Source organism: Haliotis rubra, unplaced genomic scaffold (genome assembly GCF_003918875.1).
Source record: "Haliotis rubra isolate DU_JTF1 unplaced genomic scaffold, ASM391887v1 Scf1121, whole genome shotgun sequence".
Classification (NCBI taxonomy): domain Eukaryota; kingdom Metazoa; phylum Mollusca; class Gastropoda; order Lepetellida; family Haliotidae; genus Haliotis; species Haliotis rubra.
This window is the reverse complement of record NW_025765028.1, coordinates 278674-291315: the sequence shown is the minus strand read 5'-3', so window position 1 is coordinate 291315 and position 12642 is coordinate 278674. Positions and strand designations below refer to the sequence as shown.

The 12642-nt window shown below is 41.3% G+C and overlaps 1 protein-coding gene across 1 annotated transcript; it reads right to left on the bottom strand.

Moving 5' to 3' along the window:
- Positions 1-900: 900 nt before the first annotated feature.
- Positions 901-12426, bottom strand: LOC124290191 (uncharacterized protein DDB_G0271670-like; the record flags this gene model as incomplete). The annotated part of the gene is made up of 7 exons (XM_046726894.1): positions 12190-12426; positions 10063-10413; positions 9240-9649; positions 8399-8567; positions 7234-7390; positions 3207-3300; positions 901-1014 (listed from the first exon to the last, which is right to left on the bottom strand). Coding segments are annotated over exons 1-7 (1532 nt in total), but the record flags the coding sequence as incomplete, so codon positions are not given.
- Between the last annotated feature and the right edge of the window lie 216 nt (positions 12427-12642).

The window sequence follows — 12642 nt, the reverse complement described above, 5'->3', positions numbered from 1 at the left end:
TACAAGTTTTTTTTTTAGAATGTCACTCCATTCTCCTGACAAGGCAAAATCAATTACATTCTCAAATGTAGACCATTTGCCAGATATCTAATGCACCAAGCCTATGTGCATTTGATTTACCAAACCTGACAAAGATATATAATGTTTTATTAAGTGTCCTTGACTGAATAATACATCCAGGGTAGCATGGCTCAACCACACTTATGTATGTATCCACCCTCCTCTACAGCCCAGAAAGAGACAGTGATTCGTAACAATGAAACCTACATAAATGTACCTGACGAGCATTGGATCAGATATTATTTGAGTAATGTAACCCTGGAAACAGATAGAGATTTAACACGTTTTCCCATTGTATTCAAGAAAAGACTGCTTTAGAGATTGCTGCCAAAAGATGTAATGTGTTTCATGTTCAGGGACACTGACTTGCTGAAATCACAGAGGGGATTACACTGAGATCAATGAATGTACTGATGACTGACAGTTTTTAAAACACCCGGTCAGTGTTCTGCTGTATCATGTAGGACCTGGAGAGATCCTGACATCTTTTCTGGAGGGATGACAGTCACGGCGTCAGTCAAGGTGCTTCATGATGCCCTGTGGACTCAAAGATACATGAGTTTAAAGTCTGTAATAACATTGGCGGAATGAATAACAAATGTAAGCGTATGTGGTGACTACTGTATTCATTTACATGTAACACGATACCGACATCATGGAAGTGGCTACGATTTGTCTTCCTTCAAATGCACTTCCCAAGTCTTGAATTGCCTGGCTCTATTTAGCTGCCTGGTGGATGTTCGGGTGGAAGATAGCTAGCGCATGAAATGCATGTGTATCTGTTTTATTTTAAATATATACCAGCATATTGCTCAGATCTAAGTTTTCAACGCTACTTACCGTAGACAACATGCAAGATCCTGATGGTGAGACAGGTGAGACAGATTGAGTTTGATATTACAGGTGTAGCAGGTGGGAGACCAGGTAAGATCAGGTGGGGAGATAGCTGGAGTACTGTCGAGGGAATGGAGATAAAAAACCAGAGGTTGAGTAAGTTTATGCCAAAATGATAACATGCGCTGGAATTATTTAGCTATCTTATACAAAGCAAGGGTTCACCAGTACACCATAGATGATAAAATTTGAGCAGGTTAGATTTACGAAGTCCAGCCGCCATTTTAAGAAATTTGAAATGTAGACTGCATTTCAATCACTCTTAAATTTTCATTATCCCCAAATTTCACGAACCATACGTTAAAATCAGTAGAGATCATCGTATCAAAAGCAGATATAAGAGACAGTCAAGAGTGGAAAATTTATGTTGCGTGATCTCTTAAAGGCTGTAGATAGCCTGTGTTGCGTCATTCTCTTCCCACAGAGGTTACTTGCCATATCGTCCTACGAACCTCTGTTCTAATACGGCCATATTTCCCGGTTCTCGTACAAAGTCCCTAGCGGCAAAAGATCGCAACACGAATTACCTCCCTTGCTTTCTATCCAATCAGAGACACGTGTTACATCGACTTAGATTCAACTTGACTACTTACAAGCAAATGTGGGGTCTGAAGTATCCCCATCTGCCGGGGACTTGTGTTGATGTTACACACAAGACGTTTAATGGCTAAGCTTGTCCGTTGTCAACGAGGGCGATGGAGACGCCACTGATCCGCCATAACATGACTGAGTTCTGTCTAGAAGAAACGTTTGCGCATCGCGCAGGGGAAGAGTTTAGTTTTCTTGAAGCATGCGGAAATTACCGAGAGCCTTGCGAATGATCACTTTTGAAACAACAACGTCGCTGATTGCACAGCTAAAATCTGATTGCCTCCAATCAAAGAGTCTTTGAAGAGCTCACACCATGAAAGGGCCGTATCAGAACCAGAGGTACGTAGGAAGATATAACAGGAGTAACCTCTGTGGGAAAGAATAGTGTTGCGTTTGCAACAATGGATTCAATATATGTAACTGCTACTTGTGCTTCGATGAAGTTTTTACGATGGCTGATTTAAAGCTTTCTATGGGTATCATACGCATTTACATATCTCAACAAACTTTATGAAATATAGACACGTAAGATGTTAATCAATGAAACATATTCATCACACATGAAAAAAGCATTAACATATCTTTGGGATGACCCCTTGTGCCTATAGGCAGATCATGCATTTCATACCAGGTGAGTCGACGGTCCGTCGTCATAGCTGGTTGAGGGACCTAATTGCCATCTATACTCGATCTATTGTTTACAGCAACTATTCGTATTTTTTCTAAGTTTTGTCGGATTTTATGAGTAAACATGATTTTCTGCATATCCTATTACGCATCCCACTGAACGCCCGGATTAGACCGATGTGGGATATTTCCACATACTACTATTTGCAGTTATTTACGCAGAGTAACAGACTAAAACATTTTTCTCCTATTTCCCGTCAGTACTTTAGATTGTTAATTAGAATTGGCAACACCTGAACAATTAGACAGTCCACTGTCTTGTGAACAGGCGGGCAGAGTGAGCCTGAAACAGAGGTTCGTTACTGAGAAGTTTGATTATGTGTATCTTGAACTTTGTTGTGATTAAATGATATCAGTCTTCTCTTCTAGAAATTGTTTTGCCATGTAAGATGAAAGTTAATAGCAATCAGTGTTCTATATCTAAGGATATTTTCTAAAGACTTTAACAGTTCATGTCTTTGAATAGTATACAATAGACTTTCAAAGTAATGAATAACATTCTCACATCCATGGCCACACTGACATGATGCGTCATTTTTTACATTTATTCTAAATATACCATAATTAAAGTGTATTCTTGTGTGCCAAAACATTTTTACATCCCTTATTCCATATGAATAATATTTAGTTACACTTGTCTTTCACGTGGATATAAGATTTAAATGATGCAACAGAGTCGCAAGTTATAATAGCTAAGGGAATATTTTTTACATTCTAACTGCTGATGGAATAAGAGATGACGTTGAGTGCCTCAGTCTTGAACATGGTTGGCTAAATCATCGGAGATTCGTAACTCATAACTTCTCCGGTTGCCTACTAAATGTGGTAAATGCTGAAGAAAGCTGGGCAAGACCTTCTTGAAATATATGGGAATAATATTAAACGCCTCTTCTCTCACAATGTATGTATATATCAGTGTTTTATTTAAAATATACAAAATAATTTGCTCAGATCGGAAGTTTAAAATTACTTACCATAGACAACATGCATATGCTGATGGTGTGAGCTTGACGTTACAGGTGTAGCAGGTGGGAAGACAGGTGTGATCTACTGCTGTAGCAATGGTACCTGTACAAGGGATGAGAATCACATATACCTGGGCCGACTAACAAATATGCAAACAGTGAGAAAAACATGAATGACAGTGTATATTCCTTATGATATTAAATGTAAGTAGCGCCCAACAAACAGATTCTGCGGGTATTTGAATTATTATGAAGAGCATGTATGAATGGCTTTGCCTGCAAATTTGTGCAATCTCTGTACCAAAGGCAGAAGATGCTTGGATAGTGTCCGATATAAAGGGAAAGTTGACTATTTGAAAGATGAAGTCATTCTTCTTGTCAGAAGTCTGGGACAGGTTTATGAATATATATGAATCGAAATATAGAACACCCGAGGCTGTTTCAAAGTTCACCTTTCCAGTGGTAGACTATAGGCAATTTGATCGGGTTTTGTAGATAAGATGATGGGGGGCGGTGGGGTAGCCTAGTGGTTAAAAGCGTCCGCTCGTCACGCCGAAGACCCGGGTTCGATTCCCACATGGGCACAATGTGTTAAGCCCATTTCTGGTGTCCCCGCCGTGATATTGCTGAAAGCGGCGTAAACTAAACTCAGTCAGTCAGATAAGATGATGGAAAGAATTGTAAATTTGGGAGACAAATACCTAAACAGAAAGAGCTACAATTTCGAAACATTATTGCATGTATTGCTTGAAATTCACCTTCTGGAGACATCCATGCTAGAGATCTGCTGTTTGACATAATCTGGCTGCAGTCACATGACTAGGTCCATGTTTGTTGTCGTCACAGATATGGACGTAGATATTAGTGGTTGGCAGACATCAGGAAGTCTGTCAAAGTGGTTGGCCAAGATCTGGATTTGAACCATCTCTAGGTGGTTGATGCCTTGAGACTGTCCATTTTGGTAGATTGGGGACTGTTTCGCATATTGCATTCCTTGAGACAGTATTTGACATAAGTGGATCCGAGAGGTAAGATGAACAAAGCACTTCGTGATACCAGACATATGACCACATGATTAGGAACATACTTCATCATCTATATTCCCAGCATCAAGGATAAGTAAAATACTACGATAAACCGAGCAACATAATACAGTTCAAAATGTAACCGAAATATCGGTATGATCTGACATTCTAATTGCAATGGTATTGAATCTCCTGTTGGCAGTTGCCTTTAAAACTGCTCACCAAATACAACCAGCCGAGAGATGCTTACGGATACCATCGAGTCATCGTTCAACTAAAAGGTGTTAGCAGGGATTTCATGTAGGAGTGTGAGCCATGAAACATGAAACACCCCTCAACAACTCAAAGCTGCCCGGTCGTCAGTAGGTACACGATACACCATCAAAGAGTTGGGCGATTTGGTTGAACAAATAATCCTAAAGAGTCCTCTTGGTTATGAAAACAGAAGTGGAGATTGGGCTCACATCTTAATCGGATACTGTGATCGTGGAAATCATTATATAATAGTATATGAAGTGGTATGGATCCCTGCACATGGTGCGGTGTAAATGGTAGAGGTAAAGAAGCTTTGGACTCTCAATGCACCTGGGGAGAAAACGATAACATTTTATTTAGGACTAGAATAATTATAAAGCTCTTCTTAAAGATGATGGAAACTTGTTTTGATATTCGTCTGAGAATTGAAAATTGAAGCCATCAGCCTTCTTGCATACACTCTGGTATAGGTTTTTTAAATATATACACACGAATCAAATACGAAATATCCGAGGCTGATTCAGATTGCGAGATAGTTTCTAAATTTTGCTAGCTAGTCGGAACTACCTATGCCTGAAAGTTACTTGCCCACAAAATAATTCACTAGCACGAAATTTAATTGTAGACACATGTTTCATCATTAAGCTGCTAATATGATGAACATTAAACGTGCATTACGACTGAACAAGTCGGAGAGTGATATATTAACAAAATGACCATATGAAAATTCACTAGCCAATCGGGTCAGTGACTCTGGAGTTACTGGCCCGACAGGATTTACTAGCAACGGGCTAGCGCGCCATTGGCTATTTCGCATAGTGGGCTGATTCAATGATTGCTCTTTCATTGGTAGGGTATAGGCCATTTGGCAGGGTCATTTGTAGATTAGATCATGAAATGAATGCTCACCTTCGAGAATCAGACATCCATGCTTGAGACCTGATGTTTGACAGCATCTGGCCGAGTTACAGGACTATGTCCATGTTTGTAGTCCTCTAAGGTCTGCACGTACACCTTAGCCTTTGGCAGATATCGGAATGAGTGTCTCAGTGATTGGCCGAGATCTGGAGTTTCATCACGCAGTGAGTGAGGCATCTCTGGCCGATATCCTAGACACTGTCCGGTTTTGTTAGGCCCAGGGCTGTGTGTCCACTTATTGCATCTGATGGGACAGTGTTCGACAGACGTGGATCCGATAAGACAGGTAAAATAAGCAACGCACTTCATGATACCAACCACATGACCGCACATGATTAGGATACTCCATCCTCTACGCTTAGTATACGGATAAGTAAAATACTACATTAAAGCTGAACCATGATACAGTTCAAATGTAAACAGAAATATCAATATGATCTGACATTCTCGTGGCAATGGTATTGAATGTTGACAGTTGTCGTTCAAAGTATTCACCAAATACAGCCAACTTGAGACAATGCGTACGGATACCACCAAGTCATCGTTCAACTAGAAGGTGTTAGCGGGTCTTTCATGTAGGAGTGTGAGCCATGAAACATGAAACACCCCTCAACATCTCAAAGCTGCCCGGTTATCAGTAGGTACACGATACACCATCAACGAGGTCGTTATGTGAAAGGAAGCGGTGATTACTCCAATAAATTCGCATCCTAATTGGATGGCATGATCGTGGGAATTATTATAGAGTATACGAAGCTGTAATATTCCTGCACATGTACGGTGTAAATGGCGGAGGTATTGAAGCTCTGGACTCGCAACACGCCTGAGGAGAAAAAAGATAGTATTTTGTTAGGATAAGAATAATTGTTAAGATCTTGTTAGAGATGATAAATTAACTTGTAATGTTCCTTAATGATGGTTTTGATATTCAGAGGGAAATAGTTTTGTGAAAGCGAACCCAAAAAAGTGCAAGACAACTGCACAGTCAAATAAAATAATCTGCAGTCAGGAAATGATTCTCAAAAGTTTCGAGTGGTTTGATTGTCATTACTGCGCATACCTGAAGGAAACAGGAGGATGCTCGCTTGCAGTCATGGAGGGACTGATGGCAGCATGTGGTTGATTACTGGGATTACTGGGGTGATGGATGCCAACTGAGGATGACAAGTTAGGTGGCTGACGGTAGAAGACTGCTACGGGTGGTGACTGATGATTGACCGAGACACCTAACGTTGTCTATTTCTGTTATGTGATAATGACATCTGAAGAAAGAAAGGCTCGGTTGAAATGCGGAAGGAGAAACATGTAAGCATTGTTACGTCATAGTCAACATTGTAGTTGTTACTGCATATGTCATATACCAAAAGCGAATGCAAGAGCTCATTAATATCAATTAGTTAAAACATGCATGGCATTCAACTTACACGCCTCCCCCCAACGCCCCTGGACGACACCGGCCGGTTTCTGTACTCTTTCCCTCCTACAAGGAAACGAGCAATACTTAGACCCTTTCTACGATCCAAGCAGTATGGTACATTTACCCGTTGGATCCACATGGATTCATAGATTCAGCAACGACATCCACACTTGTGGTACATGAACAAAATACGAGACGTCGTATGGGGATGCTACGGGAAACATTGGCAGAATCATTCTCCAAAGTCAGGTAAGAAATCTCACTAAGGTACTCTGGGGCTAACTGAGAATAAGCGTCAGGACCTCAGCCGTGTCTGAGTGCGAAGCTGAAGACTAATTCAGCTATCGAGAATGCATGCGTCTCAATGTTAGTGGAAACCAAGCTGCCAGTGGTGTATGATCAACTGGAATAGCATACTCACTGCTGGAAGAGGTTGAGTCGTCACATCCATATTCACCGGTGATGCTGCCGAGTGCTGAGGTTGTTGCTGTGGCCATACTCGTTACGGTTGCCATTGGTGCTGCTGCTATAACAGTTGCCGTTCGAGCTGTCACAGCTGCGGTCAGTGTTGTTTCAGCCTGGAAAAGAAATGTAAACGTAATGCATATGGGGTGACTTAAGTACGTTTCAAAATAGTGAACATTCACACACTGTCGATTCAACACTATGAAACAATATGACGAATCAATACCAGACATGTTGTATTTTCAATGATCATTACAACCGTTATTAAATGATATATTGCACTTTCAATGATATTTACACAACCATTACTATACATATAATCAATGATGTTACAACTATTGTCGACCAATACTATATACGTCTTATCCTCAGTGATATAACGTATGGTTTGATAATGAAGAAAGTCTTGACTGAGCACACCTGAGGTGAAATATACTTCTTTTCAAAAGTTTAGACTCACTAGTGTAAATATAGCCACTTACTTCAGGCAACTTTCTAAACTGATTTTTGATAAATATTTCACACTGTTTAAAGGTACTGTTTACACATGAATTGATGTATTGTAAAACAAATTCGTAAAGATTATCGTCATAATTAGTGAAAACTCGCGAATTCTGAACAAAACGTTACACCAAAACGCAGCTTTTAACATGTACGATATTTGCACATACGTTGCAGCAATTTGATGCAGGGTCCTCGATGCAATTCATGTGCATAAGGTTTGCAGTTGGTTTCCCCAAGTTAGTGGAAAAATCAATCTTGGATGTAACCATATATATTTACATAACATATAATGAATGTTTGAAGTGAGTCTAAACTCTTGAAAGGAAGTATTCAGAATCACTGTACATAAAGCCTTTGTTAAAGATGAGTTAACTTGTATGTTCCCAAATACATGGTTTTGATATGGGACGCCTAGAGCATTTTTCAACCGTGAATAAAAAATAGTTCAAGGCAGTGCAGCGACCATGGTAAATGATGAAATCATCTGCACTCAGGAAATGTTTCTTAAAAGTTTTAAATGGTTTGATGAGTATACTGGAGAGCTAGAGAAGGATGGCGTTGTAGTCAGTGGCCATTGGGGGACTGATGGCAGCGTTAAGGTTGATAACTGGGATTACCGACTGAGAATGCCAATTTCGGGGACTGGCTGAGGAGGCTGGGTGTCGATGACAGCTATAGATGACAACCTGGATGATGGAGACATTGGACCGCTGGCGAGACACAAAGAATGAGACCTCTAACCTTGTCTTTGTCTCATGCAGATCCGTTGTTGTACGGTAATGACATCTGAAGAAAGAAGGTGAAAGCATCTTAAACATCGTAGTCACCATCATAGGTGTTACTTCATATGGTATATACACAATGCAAAGGTGAGAAGCCATTTCTATCAAGGTTAGAAACAAATGGAGTTCAACTTACTGGTCACTCCTCCTCCTAACGCCACCTGGACGACCCCGGCTGGCTTCCGTATTCGGCCCCTTGTCTACAAGGAAACAATTCTTAGACATTATCTCCAGTCCATGGGTCACAGTAACTTTTACCGTTGGATCTACTTAACATGTTGGTGTACTCCTACTTAACGTGAGCATTTTCAGTTTCATCAGGGGTGTCAGAGTGAGGATAAATGAACGCCTTGAATTTGTTGATCTGCGTCTCCAGGAAACTTACTAAAGACTACTAACACAAGGAACATTTTGACGCTTAACTGAGACTAGTTAAGGCCCAAGCGCGACAATGGTAAGATTGTTTCATCAACAGATTTGAAGATGATTGGTAATTAGAGTGAATAGTCTTGTGCTGCAGTCAACAAGGTCTATTTTAATTGATAAGATGAGCAACGACCTGCACCCTCGTGGTACACTACAAAATGGCCGTATGGGCTCTTACAACCAGCATGATCAGTTTGGGAACGTTGAAAACCAGCAATCGTCATTCTCAAAGTCAGGTAAGATGTCTCACCGAAGTCCTCTTCTCCTCATCGAAAACACGTAGCAGCTCCTCGTAGGGAGTTTCTTGATGCTGTCTGTGCTGCTGCTGCTGCTGTCGGTGCAGCTGCAGCCGCTGCCTCTGGAAACGGGGCTGATGCTGCTGTTGGAGCTGTTGCTGACGGTGCTGCTGCCGCTGCAGGCAGGGCTGCTGCTGTCGGGGTTGTTGCTGCTGTCTGGCATGCTGGTGCTGTTGGTGCTGCTGCTGCAAACGGGCTGCTGCTGCTGCTGTCGGGGCTGTTGCTGCTGTTGTTGTCGGCGCTGTTGTTGAAGCTGAAATCGTTGTTCCTGTTGGTGCTGCTGTTGCCTTTGAAGTTGTTGCCTTACTTCCCTTTGCCTATATCTAGCATGGCGTCTCTGTCTTGCTTCATCAGCTGTCTGAGCCTGAATGAAACAAAAACATGAAAAGGATTCATGAACGGTTGTTAAAGTTATGAAATTCATTAATGTAGAACTACTTCAATATACCGATGTGAAATGGGTTCAGAATACTTTGAGTAGAGAGCAATGTAGAGAAGAATGTCAAGCAGTTCTTCTTGATCAGTTAGAACACAGTCATGAAATACTCCTGAGCGAAATAAGAATATATAAACTGCTGCTTACATTCTTCAGATATATTTGACAGTGCAGAAAACAATTTGCTTCTGGGAACCTAATCTGATGTTGAAGTAGAACTCGTATTGAAGAATAACGTGTGGACGGACGGACAAGACACTAAATCTGTTCAAGTCAAAGACTTTCAGCTATTGAGGATGCATGCCTCTCAATGCAAGTGAACCAAACTCCCAGTGATGAACTCCAATAGCATACTCACTGCTGTAAGAGTTTGTGTCGCCACATTCATAGTCACTGGAGCTGCTGTGGTTGTTGCTGTGGCCAATGTAACTGCTGATGGTGCTGCTGCTGGTGCTGCTAGTGGAGCTGCTGATAGGGCTGTCGATGGTGCTGCTAGTGGAGTGGCGAACGGAGCTGCTGATGGCGCTTGTAATGAAGCTGACGATGAGGCTGCTGATGGTGCTGCTGGTGGTGCTGTCGATGGAGCTGGTAACTGAAGCTGACGATGAGGGCTGCTGATGGGTACTGCCGATTGCAGATGGAGCTGATGATGGGACTGTTGATGGAGCTGCTGCTGTCGGTGCTGTGTCCCGCTGCACAAACAAACGTAACAACTTTGGGTGACTAACGTACGTGTCCATATAGAGCGCATTCACGCTCCCATATTCAATCCTATGAAACAATTTGATGAATCAATACCAGATTTGTTGTATTTTCAATGATATTTACAACCGTTATAAATTATACTTGATTTGCACTGCATATTACACAACCATCGCTGTACACATAAAAAATATAATCAATGACATTGCAACTGTCATGCTCTGATACTATAATTGTCTTATTTTCGATGATATTACAACTTCTATGAACCAAATATACGTTTACCATACTTTCAATGACATTATATCTCTTGAGGGTATGATACAAAACACTGCAAAACACAGCCACACTGCAAAACACTTCGACATTGAATACATGCCATAAATTTCGTTTATCAGCCATTACGTTGCCAGCTCTACAAATATATGCACCCGAATGAAAGCACCAGATTTTGTGGTTTCTTTTGTTGTACTTTTGATGTAATGTAACCATGTGCTGTCCGTGTTATCGACAGTGTGCCTTGCCTTGCAATGCCTGTATGCAAATACCGAACTGCCAGCGAAAGACTTCTGCCCGCATCTCCCTTAAATTTCATTCTAGTCAAATCATATCATCTGAATATACATGTATATGCCTCATCTGATAAGGAAGAGTTTTAACACGTTTCTACAATTGTATCTAAAAATACTCAAAGTCACATCCAACTTTTTTAAAAAATGCCACTCTAAGAATGTTTTCCTAATCGTTGAAATTTAGTCTCACCAATTGATGTATATTCCGAAGTTCTTCCCAAATCGGAAGGTTCATGTTCTGTCAAATTATATATTTGACCTCTGAGAGTATGTTAAACATCAAAATACACAAGTCCTACGATCAAGAGGTGATGTGCGGAGCTCATCGCTCATCACATGGATGACGCCCCGGGTTTGATTATCGATATGTTCAACGCCTCCACGCAAGAACATCATGTCGTGCAACGTATATACTGTTAAACGCTGTGCCACAACTACACTATGTAAAATCATTTGACTTACCATTCCCTTTAGACGCCTGATTTCATCTTTCAACCTTCTATTTGCCTCAGGAGTCTTCTCAACTCGGCTGCATCGTTAGCCTGAGGCAAAAGACATCTCAGACAGGTCAGAGACATGCACGTCAATAAAATGATACATACGCTTGATCTTAATACATTTCTTTTACCTCTTTTAGCACCATCTTACTTATCACCTGATGGACTTCACATATTGTGCCATATAGACGGACCATATAATGATATAGTGTATAAATATCATCATACATTGCAACCAATCAGAAGTGAGTAAGTTATTTTTCCAGGGGCGGATACAGCTTTTGGGAAAGGTGTGTGTGTGTGTGAGAGAGTTGGGGGCACTCTTCATTTTATGAGAGTTTCAATGGTTACTTATTAAACGTACATGACACCCCTGCACCATCACCCTCCACCTCTCTGGATCCCCTATGGTTACATACCGCCTTCACTAATTGTTGTATTACGTCAGTAAATATCCGCTTATATGGTGCCTGCACATCACTTACTTATAGATGGATGAATTTTTTGGACGGAACTCTTACCATACTTTCTTAATAAATAGAATAAGATTGCTTGTTGGTTTTTTCACATCTTAGAAATAGTTATGGAGGACATGGATGCAATCAGCATGCATGTCACGTTGAACGTGATTAAGTAGATTTAGTGGTATAAGGAAGGATCGGTACAAAGACTATTTTAAGGTATTATGTTTACTCACGTCCAACTGAGCCGCCTCTCCGCCAGTTGCCCCAGTCCCCTGTCCTGGTGTACAGTACGGCGTGGACGTCATTGGGGTGGAAAATGGTGTCGAGGTTGTTGACGAAGATCTCTCGTTGGCGATAGGGGTGCCTCTTGTGACCTGGCTCGAAGATCCTGCTTGGGGTACTTCCGGTCCGACCTGTGGGGCTGGAGGGACGCCTGACACCAGGCCCAAACCTTGCAAAAGTCTGTTCATGCTGACAGAGCGTGAGAATAATAAAGCGAGAATATGTCTAATAATGAAGCGATTTGAACACAAGTGAACGATAAACGCGACGCAGCTGTCAAGGCAACTTTGTTTTATACTCGGCCATTGGACCAATCAGGGCAACAAGCCCTGGGACAATGGGGGTGGTCAGTAGCCAGCAGCTGAGATTTGATGTTGTCTCGTGCGGATCAAGGAAACTGACAT